General features: G+C 56.7%; 1 protein-coding gene across 1 annotated transcript in view; it reads right to left on the bottom strand.

Annotated features, from left to right (window-relative positions):
* Window positions 1–6935, bottom strand: part of LOC107144841 (cholesteryl ester transfer protein) — a 19004-nt gene extending 12069 nt beyond the window's left edge. Inside the window, exons 1-7 of the mRNA XM_015488697.2 lie at window positions 6633–6935; window positions 5490–5604; window positions 3263–3397; window positions 3101–3171; window positions 2780–2867; window positions 1791–1860; window positions 1503–1563 (exon numbers count right to left, since the gene is read on the bottom strand). Coding sequence (XP_015344183.2) covers window positions 1503–1563; window positions 1791–1860; window positions 2780–2867; window positions 3101–3171; window positions 3263–3397; window positions 5490–5604; window positions 6633–6750 — 658 coding nt within the window. The 5' untranslated portion in view covers window positions 6751–6935. The remainder of the gene's footprint in view (window positions 1–1502; window positions 1564–1790; window positions 1861–2779; window positions 2868–3100; window positions 3172–3262; window positions 3398–5489; window positions 5605–6632) is intronic.
* Window positions 6936–17570: the final 10635 nt, after the last annotated feature.

Genomic DNA, 17570 nt, shown 5'->3' on the forward strand with positions numbered 1-17570 from the left:
TGCCCCCCCCCCCCCCGCAGGTGAGTGGGCGTGGCCACGTGACAAAACTTTACAAAAGCAGACGATTGTGTTTCCCAGCAGGGAGCGATAGCGACACCGCCATAGTCCCCTGCGGTGTTTCCCAGCCTGGAGCAATTGGGCCTGGGGCGCAGGGCCCGCCCTCGAGCCTCCCTGGGCCTGCGTTCAGCACCTTGCTGGGGAGACCCTGGGCCAAGGCGCCTGGTGGGAGGCCAGCATGGTCCCCCGCCCAGCCCCGCCCGCACCCCGGTTCCCGTCCAGGCGCAGGGCCGGCGCTGGCCACTCAAGGCAGGCCGGGAGCGGGATGCCCAGCACGCCCCTGGCCCTGCCTGGAGGCTCCCCTCCCACCACCCTGCAGCCACCCGGAGGGTCCCCTGATCTGGGGTTTCACTGTGACTGCAGCTTCCCTGTTCACTGAGCACCTACTCGGTGCCCGGGACTCGTCAGCTGGCCTGGCGCAGTGGCTGCGGCAGCGGCGGGGAAACCACTGCAGGGCCCACGCTCAGGTGCCTCTCCTCTGCTTCTGGATTGGGGGCCTCCTGGGCCCATAAATCAGTAAGACGGGGTTGGTGGTTCCCTCCTCCCCGGGTCACTGGGGCTGTTGCATCCGGGAGAGCAAGTTCAACAAACAGCCGTGCTCTCCCGGGGCGTTCCTGGGGAGCATGGAGCTTCCCACTCTCAGGACACTCCTCTTCTTGTCTTGGGTGCCTTCCAGGGGCCCAGGGATGTTCCCATCGGACAGATGACAAAACTGAGGCCTGAGTCTGTCCTTCCTCCCTTTCCTTTTTTGGAACTGGAGATTGAGCCCAGGGGCACTCTACCACTGAGCTACATTCCTGGCATGTTTAATTTATCTTTTTGTTTTGAGACAGGGTCTCACTAAGTTGTGGAGACTGGCCTTGAACTCTCGATCCTCCTGCCTCAGCCTCCTCCATGGCTGGGATGACAGGTGTGCACCACTGAGCCCAGCTAAGTCCTCTCTTCTCCACTGCAGAGCCCCCCCTGGGATTGGAGGGAAGAGGCCCGGGGAAGGGCGGGGGAGTGCTCCACCTACATCCTGCCCTCCTCCTCCTTATCTTCTATCCATGTTCTTGAAATGTGTTTGACACTGAGCTTGGTGCTCGGGGTACGGGGTGCTGATTAGGGCTGGTGATGGACAGACAGAGTTCTGTCTTATGCTTCATCCATACTTTTTTTTTTCCACCTGAGTCTCATAGTCACTCTGTGAGGTAGGTGCTATTATCCCCTTTTTACTAATGAGGAAAATGAGGTTCAGAGAGGGTAAGTCCCTGGCTCAAGGTCACACAGCTTATGAGATGGCAGCTTCAAGGGAAGCAACTTGCCGTAGCCACACTAATCACCAGTGCCAGAGCCAGACAGGGACCAAGAGAACCAGCAGGGGAGTGACTGTCCAGAATCACACAGCGACTGTGCTCATTTTCTGTTCCCACCACTGCCTTCTGAGGCACACAGACAGAACTCACCGGCCCTTGTCTGGACAAAGTCGGCCATGATGTTGGAGATGGCGTTGATCTCTTTGCAGATCTGGCGTGGACAGAGCAGGCAGCTTATCAGGCAGGGAACTAGGCCAGAGAGGAGGCAGGGTGTGCCTCCCTCAAGCTGTGTGTGGGTGGCAGTGCTGGGAATGGGCACAGGGGCCTGGCTACCTTGGGAAGGTAGGAGGGGCACCTTCTCAGGGAAGGGCAGGAGGGGAGGTGGGTCTGCTCCCAGCCCCGACTCCGGACCACGGGTGCCACAGCTGCCCCACTCACCTGCCCCTTCAGGACCAGCCTCAGAGTAAAGGAGATGACGTTTGTGAACAGCTGCTGGATCCAGCTGGGCCTGAGGCAGTAGCAAGAGCTAGTGAGCCTCCAGCCGGTCCTGAGCGTCTGCCGAGCGCCTCCTGGGTGCCTACCTTTGGGTCTCTGCTGGCCTCAGAATCCTCAGAGAGCTCAGGAGGTGGGAATTATTTTCCCAATTCACACTGAGATCACTGAACCCCAGACATGAGCTCAGACATGAGCATGAGCCACATCATCACCTCAGAATTCCTCAGGAGGGCCCATGTCATGCACAGGGTCCAGATCCACGCATGTGTCTGCTCCCTCAAACCAGCCTGCGGGTCTCTCCTGCATTCCAGGTTTGAGACTGGGGCCTCCCTGAGCCTCAGCATCCTCCTCTGTGCCATGATACTATTCCTAGCTCCCTGACAAAGGAGACTGGCCAAGACCAAGAACCTCTCAGGTGGGGAAGCAGGAGCTCAGGTCCTGGATCAGAGGGTGCTGCTCCCACCCCCCCAGTGGTGACCTGTGTGTCTGGAGCGAGTTCCTGAGCTTGGCTGCAGCTTTGTCTGTGGTTTGATGGGGGTGACTGGGGTGTAGGAGGCAGGGGTGGACACGGAACGTTCCTTTCCTTCCTAACCCCAGGCCTCGGTTTACCCATATGTGAAAATGGGGGTAATAACAGAGTCTGTCTCCTAGCACTGGATTGGGTGAGCATCAAATCAACTCAGCGAAGTGTTCACAATCACTCTCGGCCTGTTAATGTTCTCAACAACTGCTAGTCTCCATTCTTGGAGGTTATATGGATGGGGAGGGACTGAAAATGGCCCCACCCAAGGTACCGATGGCCCCAGGTTGGGTAGTCCACAGGCATGCCCTATGGGGGACCCTGGAGGGGGCACGGGCACATCAACAGGATGGGATGCAGGTGGGAATGGGGCTCAGCAGTGGGGATGGGGGTGCCGGGGCCGTGGACTTACTTATGCTCTCCTTGGAGGTACAGGAGCAGCTTATGGAAAGACAGGTAGCAGTTGGGGGCACTGGTGCGCACTCTGCCAGAGTCAGAGGCTGCAGAGAGGCCCCAGTGTCACATCAGGGCAGCCTAGGCTCCTGGGCAGTGCCCACGGGGTGCCCAGCCCAGCTAGGAGCCCCTTCAGCTCCAGGCGCCCCAACCCTGCAAACTTCCCAGGTTGGGCCTCCTTCCAGCCTCAGAACCTCCGACGGCCCCACCTTCCCTTTCTGCTGAGACCAAGCCCTGGAGCCTGGCCTCCCCGCCTCCCCAGAGGGAGCCGGATGCCTACTCAGCTGGGTGCTGATCTGGAGGTCCGTGGAGGAGTCGATCTCGAAGTCAACAGAGTGATTGACGCTCAGCCTGCAAAGAGCCAAGGACCCAGGACCCTCGTCCTGCCCTGTGACACTCACAGGGCCCTGGAGGGGGCACGTCAGCTGACGGGCGTGCTTACCCCCAGGCGCTTGTGTAACCATAGCTCAGGGTCCCCCGGATGGTCACTGATGCGTTCTGGATGGAGATGTCGATGGACCTGGCCTCCACCAACTCCACGTGGCTGCTGGCCATGGACAGGTGGCCGATCTGGATGCTGTGAGAGCCATGGGATGGAGGAAGGAAGGCCGTGGCAGGGTCAGGGAGGGGCCAAGGGGGACGCTGTGGTTATAACAAAGCTAAAGACCTTGAGGCAGGTGGGGGGTGCCCCTAGGCCACCTGGGTGGCTGCAGTGTCCACAGGATGCTGGGAAGCAAGAGTCGGGAGGAGAGATGGGACACACCACCAGGGAGGACGGCCGGAGATGCACCTGGGCAGAGTTGGAGATGGGGGGGGCCCAGGGCCCAGGCCTGGGGTGGCCTCACAAAGACACAGTCTCCCCAGCACGGCCAGAGGAGCCCGGCCCTGCTGACACCTGGATTTTTAGCCCAGTGCGACCTGTGTCGGATTTTAACATAATAAACACGTGATGTCTGAAGCCACCAAACTCTGGGGATTTGTTATGGCAGCCAATAGGAAATGAGAAGAGTGGGCCTCAGCAGGCCCGGAGAGGGGAGCCAGGCCTTGAGCTTGGGTAGGCAGGACATGGTCAGAGTGGGGCTCGGGAGCACCCTGAGGGAGAGAACAGGGAACCGAGTTGGCCGGTAGGACACTCCAGACCCGCATGCGCTCTGCCCACCCTGGCTCTGACGTGTGCCAGCGTGAGCATGTGGCTGAGAGCACATGCCTGAAGCAGGTCCTGAGGGCGGCTTCCCTGCTCTGTGCCCACCGCAGCCCCCGACGTGGTCACCGCAGCTGTCCCCACTGAGCAGATATGGAAATGGCTCAGAGAGTGTACGTGACTTCAGAAGGCCTCTGGGATTTGATCCTGAGAATGTCAACCCCAATCCTGTATCATGAGCCACAGTGACATACTGTGACCAACTGTGAAAGCCAGCCCCTGCTTCCTCTGTTCATCCTTTCCACTGCCTTCTACTCCGGAGACAGAGCAGCAGAAAGCATTCTCATTGCGCCAGGGGCGCTGGCACACGCCTGCCATCCCAGAGGCTCGGGAGGCTGAGGCAGGAGGATCAAGAGTTCAAAGCAGCCTCAGCAACTTAGCCCTAAGCCACTCGGTGCGACCCTGTCTCTAAATAAAATACAAAAAAAGGGCTGGGGATGCGGCTCAGTGGTCAGGTGCCCCTGAGTTCAACCCTCTCTGGACCCGTCATCACTCCAACCAACACCAACATCAAGCATGGCCACCACGGCTGGCTCTCCCCCACGCACGCACGCCGGCTGGCCAGCAGTAACACTGGATCCCCCGGGTGGCCTGGCCATCTGAGTCCCTACTGGTTTCTTGAGCTGGGATCTCTGAACCGCTCCCACGCACTTCTGCTGTCCCTGAGCCCAGGGACAAGGATCCAGGTTGGTATTATCCTCGTTTTATAGAAGGGGAAACTGACCCCCAAGGCCTCACCGAGAGCCCTGCGGGCACCTTCACGCGCCTCCCGCCCCTGCCCAGCTGCAGGAGCCTCTCCAACCACGGGTGGAGGGAGCTCAGGGGTGGACACCGGGCTCCACCCAGCAGCGCCGCCAGCGCCCCCTGGCGGTGCTAGGCGCGCACACTCCAGGCCCAAGGTAGACCTAACGCAGGTCCAGCTCTCCAGCCGTCCTGCCTGGCCGGGGAGGAGGAGCTCGGTTTTATGACCACGAGGCGGTCCCCGGACAGTGTCTGCGCCACCCTCGGGGCGCACATAAAGACCAACATCGGCTCTGAAGTGCCAGGAAGTGGGCTGTGTTCCTGGAGCCGAGCTTTGTAGTCAGGTCAGCCCGCCTCGCTGTGTGACCTCCAAGCACTGTGACCTCTCTGAGCTCCCGCTGCCCCGTTGAGCCCCGTTGGGGCCGAGGAAGGCAGAAGCAGGGCTTGTTTGTAAGGGCACCTGGTCCATAGCAGGCCCTTGCCTGCTTCCATCGTCCCCAGCAAGTCAGGAGAACTCTCTGTCCCCTGCCTCAAGTGGCCCGGGAGACACCCATCCTCCCAGGGCAGTGGGGAAGGGACCCTCCAAGACCTGGACCTGCTGCAACACTCCCATCAACCCCCACGGGGCCCTGTAGGCGGGGTGCAGGTGCGGGGCGGGGCGCAGGTAAGGGAGCGGCTCCCTGGGGCTGGGGCCAGACCCACTGCCCCTCCCCTCCCAGCCACTCACTTGTGCAGAGCATAGTAGACTCGACCCAGGAGCATCATGGTCTTCTCTCCCGTGATGTCCGGGTAGCTGGCTCGCTGGAAGGCCGTCTGGATCACCTTGGCCGTCTCCTGGTTCACTAGAGGGGACGGTGCAGACCAAGGGGCTGCAGACCCAGGTTGGCCACCCAGCTCAGCCCCAGCCCAGCGTTGGCCATGGCTCAGCCTCTTTGGGATGAGCCCCTCCCCACAACAGGACTCCAAGCTGAGAGGCACGTCAGGTGGCAATTCACAGGGGACACAGAGAGCCCTGACCCTGAGCCCAGCCAGAGACCTTGCTCACTCACACTCTGGATCCTAACACACAGGCACCCATGATCCTAGTCAAAGTGACAGCCCCAGCCCCAGCTACACACTGACCCCAGCTGTACCCTGACCATGCTGGGAACCCCCTTCCCAAAACAACTGAGTCTATAATCCTGGGTCTTACACTGGAGAAATTCTGTGTTAGAGGTCATATCATTGAACCTCTCTGTGCCCTTTTTGTAGTGAGCAAGAGGCTGAGGCCCAGAGAAGGCAATGAAGTCAACCAAGGTCACACAGCAGCAGGTGACAGAGTCTCGCTTGCCTGGGCTTATGCTGGTGCCTAACTCTGGCCATAGAATGACTTTCAACACCAGCTACACACTAACCCAAACTTTGCCCCCAAGTGTGATCTCCCAAGAAGGCCTTCCTCTGAACCCCAGAATGACTGGGGGTCCCAGTCCCAAACACGAATCCCATGCCTGGCTGTTAGCCTCCCGGTGTCCGTGTTGGTCAGTGGTCACCTGTGGATCTACCCAGAGCAGTCTGCTCCTCTGAGATCTTACTGGTTTATTAGGATAGTGTCTTTTCCCAGCTCCCAAGTACTTTTGTCCCCGATCTCTGTGACAAAAGGTCCGGGATGGCATACCCCTCCTTTTGCAGAAGGGGAACATACCTTCCCATCAAGGAGCGTGAAGGTGAGGTCAGCAGGGAGAGGAGAGCCCCACCCAGCCCCTCGCACAGGGCTCCGCTCTCTCTGGGCTTGTGCAACAGCTCTGCCCAGGGCTGGCCCCTGACCACGGGGGTGTCCTTGAAAAGCCCCCTGCTGGTCACCCAGAGGCCTGGGGGGAGGGGTGCTACTTACACACCAGGAGGGCGGGCTTGGTGATGCGGCACACAATGCCCGCCTGGCACGGGGTGCCTCCAGAGCAGGCGTGGGCACTGCCCAGCAGGGCCAGGGTCAGGAGGACGGCAGCAAGCATGGCTCCCGGTGGCTGCGGCGAGTGGCCCCATCCACGCCCGGCACAGCTCCTAGCTGCGTGTCTGCCCAGCCTCCACGGGACATGAGGCGCTTCCGGGCAGCAGGGTCTTTCTGGCTTCCTTCCTGTCCAGCCCCTCGGGCCTCCTCTCTGGACATTGGGCCAGCACAGCCCTCCTCTGCCCGTCACCTGCACCATGTCTGTGACCCTCCTATTATCTGGATAATATTATATTATCTGGATTATTGTTCATATCCTTCCTGGAATTCATTCTTTTGATTTAAGTAAATGAATCCAAGAACAAATGTCATTTCTCGATGGCCACAAACAGAAACCAAAATACAATGGCCATAAACAAAACATCCAGTTCTCGCCGGATACCTTTGCCCTACAGTGACCCAAGCCAGAGGCCTGCCAACCAGGGAGAGCATGTGGGGGAAGGCCAAGAACTTGGCATTGACCTTCCTCTTGATGTGACTTGAAAGATTGAAATACAACCCCATCCTCCATCTGCAGCCCCCGCCCCAGTGGCCTGTGTCTCATTTTTGGGGATATTCTGGTTTAGAAATCTTTGCATTTAGCCTCCCTTTTGTCTTAAGCAAGAGTCTAAGACACAGAGAGGCCAGGAGAACTGGCCATGGTCACACAGCAGTGGGTGAGAGGGCGTCTCCAGCCTGGGCTCTCTCTTGAGCCCCAACTTGGGCTTCCAGGTCTCTGCCCCTCCTTGGGGGTTCTCAGCTTCCCCCCATCTCCTGTCTTTAGGGTTGGATTGCTGAGGGGCTCCCCTAGAGGCCATCCCTGGGTCCCCAGGCTGCCTCCCGGCCTCGGTTTTTGTGTGTGCAATGACAGTTGCCTGGAATCGGATTCTCCTGGGTGTGGACCACTTGGGTTCCCGGGGTCCCCTGTCCTGGGCTTCAGGGGAAGGAGAGCGGGAGGAGCAGCTTCTCACCTGCCACACGCACTCATGCTGCGGCTGGACAGACCCCTGCGAGGAGGGCCCAGGGGGCCCAGTGGCAGGTGACACACAGGTGACACACAGCACAGGTGCAGACCCAGGATCTGGGGTGCCTGCCTCCGGGGCACAGGGAGCCTGTCTGGGGCAGGGTGGGTGCACGCGCACTGGGAGAGCCCCGGGCTCTCCCGTGCTGAGCCTGGGCACTCCCACCCAGAGGCATTGGTGTCTGGGAAGACCTGGGTCTTAGAAGAAAGGGCTGGGCTCTCTGGTCTCTGAGTTTTGTCGTGAGGACGTGTTATCTTTCAAAAGTTGCACCATTCAGTATGTTACCCACATCCGGGGCCAACAAGTCCCCTGTGACAACTGGGATCAAATGACTGGCAGCTCCTCCTTGAAGCCCAGGGAAAGGAGCCGGGGCAGTCAGGATGGCCTGGCCTCACACCCCAAGGGAGAGCCGGGCAGGGTGGACGGAGTGGACTCACCAGCTCCTTCTCAGAGGGTCACCCTGCCAGTGTTTGCTCCCAGTCAGGAGCATGTACGGAGCAGGCTGCGCCCCACATTTCCCACAGCTCAGAGAGGTTGGTCTACTTCACCGGGACACCCAGCCTTGGAGGTTTGTACCCAGAAAAACAACGCGCTTTCCCCTCAGCTGAGGTCAGGTGTCCACGGGTCTCTGGGGTGAGGGCTGGAGGGCAGCCATGTAGCCACACCCCATCCGCAGGCCTGGCGGGACCTCCCAGGAGCTATTGTCCCCCTGCTGATCCACTCCCGTGGCAGGGAAGGGCAATGACCGGGAGTGCCCCGGCCAGTACTGGTGGACAGCCACTGGTGGTCAGCGGGGAGGCGAGGAGGCGAGGAGGAGGCCCCACCCTCTCGTGCAGCCTGGCCAGGGGCCTGGCACTAGCTGGAGTTGCCCACAGACAGTGGGTCAAGAACAACGTCAGAGCCACCTCCCGCCCAGAGAAGCCAGGACCCTGGGCCTCAGACTCAGCAATGATCCTAAAGGTATCAGCTCTTTCCAGCCGGGGCATTTTGGGGTATAATCTACTTTAATCCTTTTTATTCTTTTTAATCAGTTTTTTATGGTGGTGAAATTAAATTTACCATTTAATTAAATGACTGCATTGATCATCTCAAAGTGGGCACTTCTTAAAGAAGGTATTTAGGACCTTCACAATGCGGGGCAGCAGCTGGTCGGATTCCAGAACATTCTCACACTCCTTTGTCAGGGACTCCAGTCCTTCCTCCTTCTCCAATCTGCTTCCTGTCTCTGTGGATCTGTCTCTTGTGGACAATCCTATAAGTGGAGTCATGTAACATGTGGCTGGCTTCCTTCACTAGGGTGCTTTCCCAGGGCATCCACACTGTGGCATGTACCCAGCCCTCCACTCCTTTCTGGAGGAGAAGGTAAAGTGTGGTGTAGACGTACAATGGAATATTACACAGACATGAAAAGGAAGGGAATCCTGACTCACACTCTAACATGGATGGACCTTGAAAACTTACACTAAGCGAAACAGGCCTGACCCAGCAAGACAGGTCCCCTTACAGAGGAACCTCGGGTCAACACAGTCAAGAGGTGAACTGAGGTTAGAAGGTTGGGGGCTGGGAGAGGGGGACGGGGAGTCCTTGTTGAAGGGTGTAGACTTTCAGTTTTGCAGGATGAACAAAATGGGATGCACGATGGGAATGTCATTGATGGCACAAAACTGCCCACGTAACAGGGACTGAGATGGTGCATCTTGTCATGTATATTCTGTCCCCAGAAAAATCTAAATGAATGAGAATTATCCCTAAGGAACAAAGTGGAGTTTGTAAAGACCGAATCTCTAAATCAGCTCTGCTGAGTTTTCTTCTTGCCTGAGGCTCCAGTCAGCCTGTCCCAGCTCGATGGCTGAGCTTGTCCCGTGGCAGAGCAGGGTGACGGCCCACTGATCCCCAGGTCCTCCTCCCCTACCCCGTGAAGCCAAATCCACAGCGTCGGAGGTCGGGTCCAGAGGATCTGGGGCAGAGCGGGGCCCAGGACCCAGGTGGGACATTCCCGTCCCACCACGGGGGACCTCCTTTCATCCAAGAATGGGCCCTGTGTCAACAAGGGACACAGCCGCAAGGACCAGGCAGGACTCCCTGGGAGTAGCTGCTGGTGATGGAGAAGAGAAGCACGTGGCCTCGGGCCGGAGGGGCAGGGGACACCACGGGGAAACGGACTTACATAGGGAGGCTGGGGAGAAGGCCTGACCTGGCCACTGGCCCTGGAGGAAGACGCTGTGTCCAGTGATTTGGGGTCCTGGGCCCTACACCCCCAGGCCTTGGGGGGACTTGGGTTAAAAGCAGCTGTAGCCTAAAGTGGGCCACAGCCCAGGGGAGGCCCACCCGGGGACAGGGGTGGGTACAATGGCCCTCCCAGAAATCCTGAATCTGTCTCCGAGGGTCAGCCTGGGCGGCCTGTCCTGTGGTGTGAATGTGGTTTGTCCCTCTGAAGTTCGCTGGGCGTTCGGCCCCCCTCAGGAGTCTGGAGAAGGCAGGGGTGTCACCTGACATGGGGCTTGGGAGAGTTGATCAGGACTAGACAAGACCCTCAGGAGGCCCGTGGCTGAACGCGGGTGGACGTGCAGGAAGAAGCAAGACCTCTCTCTGCCTCTCTGTCCTTGGTCCAGAATGTGAGCCCAGATGAACCTATCCTCTGTGCCCCTTCTCCAGCCGGGCATTGTGCTATTAGTGACAGAAAGTGGACTCACCAGGCCTCTAGGGAGGCAGGATGTGGGGTCAGCCAACTGGGGCAGGAAGGTCACCCTCCGGGCTGCAGGGAGAGACCTGGCCTTCTACTGGGACAGGAGGAGCCGTCTTTCTGTTTACAACCAGGGCCTGCGGGAGGGGCCGGGCATTCCTGAGGTAGGTCACCGACCTGGAGAAACTCAGGACTGACAGAGCCCAGCCACCGTCACTGCTCCCTCCCAGCTAGGGTCTCAGGCCTGCAGCTCCTGGGGGACCAGGGGACAGCCCCTTCAGTTCCAGGAGCTCTGGGGCGGGGGGGGGCTACCTGTGAGAGTCAGCTGTGAAATTCTCAGGAATTCTGCAGGGCAATTATTAGACAGAGCCTTATCAAAAATCAGATTATACAAACTCAGCGCAGTGGCAATCTGGGAGGCTGAGGCAGGAGGATTGCAAGTTCGAGGCCGATCTCAGTAACTTAGCAAGACCCTGTCTCCCAAAAAAAAAAAAAAAAAAATTTTTTTTTTTTTTAAGAGCTTGGAGTGTAATTCAGTGGTAGAGCACCCCTGGGCTCAACCTCAAGTACCAGAAAATAAATAAATCATACAAATTACTATGAGATGCTTTATATTAAAAATAAAGCTAGTACTCAAATCTTCTCTCTCCTAATTTGTGCTTTTATTACGGTTTGCTTCTATCAATGCAGAACTCTCACCCACACAGTATCCACGTTGTCTTATGCATCACGCGTAACTGAAAGTAGACGGAGGAGGTCGCCAGTTTACGTGCGAGTTCTACCCTGACGTCTTCTCTGTATGGTGGGGTTAACTGAGTAATGATGTGTGACCCTGGGTCTCCGACTAGTGCTGTGTTCAGGAATGCCACATCAGTAGCTGGAAATTACACCCCAGAATACCAATGATTGTCCCCCACCCGGTGACACCACTTTACTCCTGGGTGTGGCCCTTTGAACACTTTTCCTTGCACTTATGGGGGATGATTACTTTTAAATGGGATCACACTACGCAGATTCTTTTATAAGTGACTTCTTACCTACCATCTCATGACAATCCCTTTACAGAAATAAGGGCCATTATACAAGATCTTTAATAATTCACACAGCATTCCACTCGGTGGCTACATTATGATTTATTGAACCAAACCCCAAAGTTAAATATCTCTTGCCTCCCTGTTTGTCCCATGAAGTGTCCTGGTTGATGAGTGGCTCTGTGCCTTTACCTGCAGCCGGGGTTAAGTGTTCCTTAGGATAAACTGCTAGAAGGATGGATTTCTGGGTAATTCTGCGTCTGGTTTTGATTTGCCTAGTATTTTTCTTTCTGTGCCTGGGAACATGTGCACTCATATCTTTTACAAAAGTGCTGTTCCATGTCCTGCTGTTTTAAAATTATGGTTTTATTATTTGCTAACATGCCTGCTCCAGTCATTTGAAGTCTGTATTAGGTTCCTGTGGCTGCTATAACGAATTACTCCATCGTTTAAAACCACACATATTTGTGCTCACACAGTTCCAGAGTGCAGAATATATATTTTTAAATGTATTAAAAAGTCTGAAACCAATAGCCCTGGGTGAGATAAGGGTGCCTGCCGGGCCATGTGGTGAACCCAGTTTCTGCCTCTTTCCACTTCTGGTAGCTGCCAGAACCCCTTGGACTATGGCCACATCACTCCAATCTCTGCCTCATGGTCACGTTGACTTCTATAAGGATATTTGTAACTGCATTTAGGGCCCATTCAGCTAATTCAGGATAATACCTCAATCCAACATCACTAACTTTATCATATCTGTGAAAATTTTTTTTTCTCCTCTATAAGGTAAATTCGCAGGTTCCAGGGATTAGGGATTAGGGAGGGCTATCTTTGTTTTTAAGAGCCATCATTCAGCCTGCCACAGTGTCATCAAAGGAAAACAGTATGTGTAATGATCCCTGAGTCACCCCAGGGGATTGGTCCCAGGACCCCTGTGGAAATGAAAATCCTCAGGGTAGTATTTGCATGTGAACTGGGCAGCTCCTCCCATCTACTTTCAGGTACATGAGGCATCAGACAATGTGGATACCGTGTGGGCGAGAGTTCTGCTGTACTGGGTAAGGGATAAGGGCAAGGGGACAGAAGCCGACGTACAGGCAGTTCAGGTGCCAGCACTGTAGGCCTGTCTACATGGCCAGGCCTGTGAGAATGTAATGCTTAAAAATATATGTATTTTTTTTTTCATCTGAGGTTGGCTGAATCCGCAGGTGCAAACAGCACCGTGAAGGTGAATGTCCTCAACACGACTGTTTCTCCACAGCAGACCATGACGACGGAGCCCCAGACCCCATTACGCCGTTCTGTAGTTGTGTGGAGGGTTATCGGGAAGGACACACACTTGGCTCACTTGGTCATGAACAGGGGCAGGCATGGGGAGCTAAGGCACCCTGAGGCCCACGGGTTGCCTGGTTCCTCAGCATTTGGGCACAGGCAGAGGGAGGCCACTGATCCTTCTCTCTCTCTCTCTCTCTCTCTCTCTTTGTGGGGGGTACTGGGGATTGAACTCAGGGGCACTCAACCACTGAGCTCCATCCCCAGCCCTGTTTTGTATTTTATTTAGAGACAGGGTCTCACTGAGTTGCTTAGTGCCTTGCTGTTGCTGAGGCTGGCTTTGAATTTGAGATCCTCCTGCCTCGGCCTCCCAAGCTGCCGGGATCACAGGAGTGTTTCACCGCGCCCAGCCCGCTGTGCCTTCTCTAAAGAGGGGAGTCACTGAACCCCTGAGGAGGAGCCCCTGAACCTCTGAGCCTCAGCATCTCCATCCCCGGGTGGTGTGAGGACAAGAGGAGCTGGTACTTGGGAAGAGCTAAGCACCGCACTGGGCCACAGTCCTCTGCCTCTTCCCAGGGGCTCACCGCCACCCTGCCCGGGCTGGCAGGAACCTGCTGCCCACCAGCACTAGGTGCCTCAGCAAGGCTTGGTCCTCTGAGGTTGGCAGCAGAGGAGACAGCCTTCCCTGGAAGGTGACAGCCCTGAACAGGACCCGCCCTGAGCAGGCCTCAGTAAGGATTTGCAGGTCAGAGGGAGGAAGGAGGGCCAGGGAGTCCTGCTGGGCTGTGCTGACACCCCCGGCTGCACACGGCCCGTTCACACTGGCAGGGGCAGTGGCCATCCTGGACAGAGGGCATCCCACCAGAAAGGCTTTAAGGTAGCCAGGCGAGGTGGTGCATGCCTGTAATCCCAGCCCTAGGGAGGCCGAGGCAGGAGGATCACTAGTTCAAAGCCAGCCTTAGTGAGGCCCTAGGCAGCTTAGATTCTGTCTCAAAATTTAAAAATAAATAAATGACTGGGCTCAGCATGTGGCTCAGTGGTTAAGCACCTCTGGGTTCAATCCGTGGTACCCAAAAAAAAAAAAAAGAAAGAAAGAAAGAAAGAAGGAAAGGCTTTAGCCTTCAGCTGCCCACACTGGAGGCTTAGAGGGGCCCACTTTCCATGAGCCCAGCAAGAGCCTTGCAGACCAGCAGCGTCTGAGCAGGCCGAGGGCTGGGAAGGAGACAGGCGGCCACAGAGTACCCAGGAGAGGGACCCAACAGAGCCAACAAGCCATCCCTGCTCCCAGAGGCCCTAGGATCAGCATCTCAGGAATCTAGACCATTTGGGCAAGAGGGACCCTGCCCCCCAAGAGCCCAGGAGACCAGCGAGAGTTGCCCCCGGGTCCCAACACATACAACAGTCTGCTTGCCGAACCCCAGCCCTCCAGGAAGCCTCAGCCAGGGCCTGCTGGCAACACAGAGGCCTGGGGGAGGGGCAGGGGACATGCAGGCAGGGCCTCGCTGTCAGGCTCAGAGCAGACCCTGGTGGACCCTGTGCCAAGCCTAAGAGCCAGAGGCTGCCTGGGAGGAACCCAGGGCTGGCAGAAGCAGCCCTTGCCCAGCCATCTGCTGCCCCCTAGTGGCTGGTGACCAGCCAGCCCCAGGCTTCCTGCCCAGTTCAGTCGTTCTGGATAGTGCTGGGAGAAGGGGACCCTGCACTCCACATGCAGAAAGCCATGTGCACGTGTGTGTGTGTGTGTGTGTGTGTGTGTGTGTGTGTTCAATGTGCACATCTGTATATGCCACCTGGACACAACCACCCAACTACCTCTGTCCCCACACGCTCACAGGTACCCCCGGCTTCTAGCCCAAATGCGCAGACGCGTTGCTGTCAATCTCACATCCAGAAACCCTCTCCTGGGCTCTGTGTCCACAGAGTGCTCAGTGGGTCTTGCGTCCCGCATGTCCGTCCTTCAGGGACTGCGCCCTGAGGCAGGGGATTCGTATTTACTTAGCCTGTTCACTCAAATGAACCTTAAGCGGAACATGACGTCCTCACTTTAAATGAAAAAACACTTTATCTGACACATCTAAAGGCAATGCACTTGATGAAGTGTGCCTCTGCCTAACATCGTCTTGCACCTGCGCGACTCTGTCACTTTGGGAAAGCATGCCACCATTTCCTTGGAGCTTTGAGCCCTGTGTGGCTGCAGAGCAGGCTTTACATGTCACAGGGATCCAGGTCCTAGGTGGGGAAGCAGCAGGCACAGGGTCATACGACTTGTCCAAGCCTCACAGCCAGGGCCCTCCTCCCCCACCCCCATTGTCCTTTGCTGGGGCAACCTCTTCCCTGTCAGGCCAACCCCAGCCAGAAGGGTGTCATCAGACCAGACCACCTGCCTTCCTGTTGGCATGTGGCCTCGCAGCCACGTGGACTCACCATGGACTCACCCTCCCAGGGCTCCAGTCACCCTCCGGACCCCAAAGGCTCACCAGGATGTGAACTCCATGGGGCTGGGGGCTAGGGGCACGGGGCACCCGGTGAGTCCTCAGCACTGGCTCTTGTTTATTGTACAAGTGCCCGACTGGCACATGCCACCTAGACACAACCACCCGGCTCCTCTGCCCACACAGGCACCCCTAGCTTCCAACCCAAATGGGCAGACGTTCATGTGAGGTAAGCACCCACGCACACAGGCGCACGCCCTCATGGGTACAGTGGGCATCCCAGAGTCCAGCCCCACGGCCAGGTCAGTGGCGCCACTGTCAGGTGTCACCAAGTTGGAGACAGCTACCTGCACCCCACGCCCAGGTGCTCTCCCCACGTCAATCCCATGACTCCACCCAGTGACGCCCTTCCCACGAGGCCTGCCTCTGCCTCCAGGGGCCCAGCTGCTCCCTGCGGTGGGGACCAGGGCCTTCCCTGGAGCTGCCCCGCATGTCTTTGGCCTCGGGCACAGATGGGAGAAGAGGCCCCAGCTCTGAACGGTGACACAGCCTGCCCGGAGCCACTGCACCAGGAGCGTGCCACGCGAGGACGAGGAGCTGGACACCATGAGCTCTGGAGCTGGGACACGCATCCAGCCAGGTTCGGCCAGAGAAGCGGAAGCCACGAGACGCTGTGCAGGTGTGTATTCTCAGAAGTGGCTCAGAACATCGTGGAGGCTGTCTGGGAAATGACAGGGGAAGGCTGTCACTTGGCAGGTGCCGGGGCTGCAGTCACAGGCTTAAGGGCTTCTCCTCGACGAAGCCTCAGCTTTATAACTGAGGACGTTGAGCTAACTGGATGAGGTGCACCAGGTAATGGAGGATTATCCTTCCGACTGACAGTTGGCTGGGTGCAGATTTCCTCACATCTGTGGAACGCCACTGTCACAACACCTAGGGCCGACCCACCTGACACACAAAACTCCTGGCGAGGTGCTGTGGTGCTCACCTGTAACCCCAGCAGCTCAGGAGGCTGAGGCAGGAGGATTGCAAGTTCAAAGCCAGCCTCAGCAACTGAGAGAGGCACTGAGCACCTAAGTGAGACCCTGCCCCCAAATAAAATATAAGACCAGCTGGGGATGTGGCTCTGTGGTTAAGCGCTTCAGGATTCAATTCCAGGTACCCAGCTCACAGGATCTGCCTGTCCTGCACACAATGGAAAACATGCCAGCCCGCTGCCCAGAAGAGGATTCCAAGTCCTTGGGTGACGGCCACTCTTCTCCCTAGTATCCTTAAATACTGCAAGGTAGGTTAACTGTTGTGAATACGTCTCATGTTAGATGAGGAGGGATGGGAGAAATAGCTGCATGTACAGATGTATGTAAACATGTAAGTTTGTGACATTACAAAATAAGGACAGCAGGCTCGTGACAGCTGCAGGGCTTGTTTCTGATGCTGGTCACGTGCCGTGGTTGGTATTCAGAACCTCCTTCTCCCACTGCCTATTTCGCATTCCTTTTGCCCTTCGCCCAGCATCCTGGCCAGTGGGGCTCCACCTGTTAGGGTGACCCAAACCCTCATTCCTAATGGGTCTGGGCCATGAGCAGTCCTGCCTGAATTGGGCTGCTGGTTTCCTGCAGATGATAACAACACTGTGGCCCCACTAGGAGATCCGCTGAGGGATCGCCTGGATTCCAGACATTCTCTTTCTTATCTCCACTGGATAGCAGCAGCCCAAGGTCCTCTCGGTGATCAAGATCAGTCAATGCAGCCTAGATAGTGACTCCCTTCTCCACCTGTCAGTCAGAGGTACAAGGCACTCCAAGCAGCCCACAGCGGTCTTCGCTGCCAGTTCCATGAAGCCACTGTTAGGCCTTCTGGTGGAAGTGTCCCTTCCTGTTGTTGGATGAATTATGCTTCCCTATCTTGGTTCATTTTCTGTTGCTCTCACTGAACACCAGAAGCTGGGTGTTTTTATAAAGAACAGAGGTTTATTTAGTTCATGGTTCTGCAGGTTGGGGGGACCAATGTCAAGGTACCAGCATCTGGTCAAGAGGGTCTCCTTGCTGTGTCATAACAGAAAAGAGGTCATCACATGACAAGGGCAGAGGAACTCTAAGTTCCCATCTCTCTTCCTCTTTATATCAAGCCACCAGTCCTGTGGGCACCACCCTCATGACTTCCTCTAACTCTAATGACCTCCCAAAGGCCCCACCTCCAACATATGAATTTGAGGATTTAATTTTCAACATAGAACTTTTGGGGGATACAGTCAGTACCCCCAAACTCATGTTCGTCCAAACCTCATCATGTTTCTTTATCTGGAACTTGAAGCCTTTGCAGATTTAGGTCCAATGATTGGGAAGGCAAAGTCTGCTCTTCTTAGAAGCCCTGCGAAGCCACAGAGGCACAGAGGAGGGACTGAGGAC

Source organism: Marmota marmota, unplaced genomic scaffold, assembly GCF_001458135.2.
Source record: "Marmota marmota marmota unplaced genomic scaffold, marMar, whole genome shotgun sequence".
NCBI classification, from domain to species: Eukaryota; Metazoa; Chordata; class Mammalia; order Rodentia; family Sciuridae; genus Marmota; species Marmota marmota.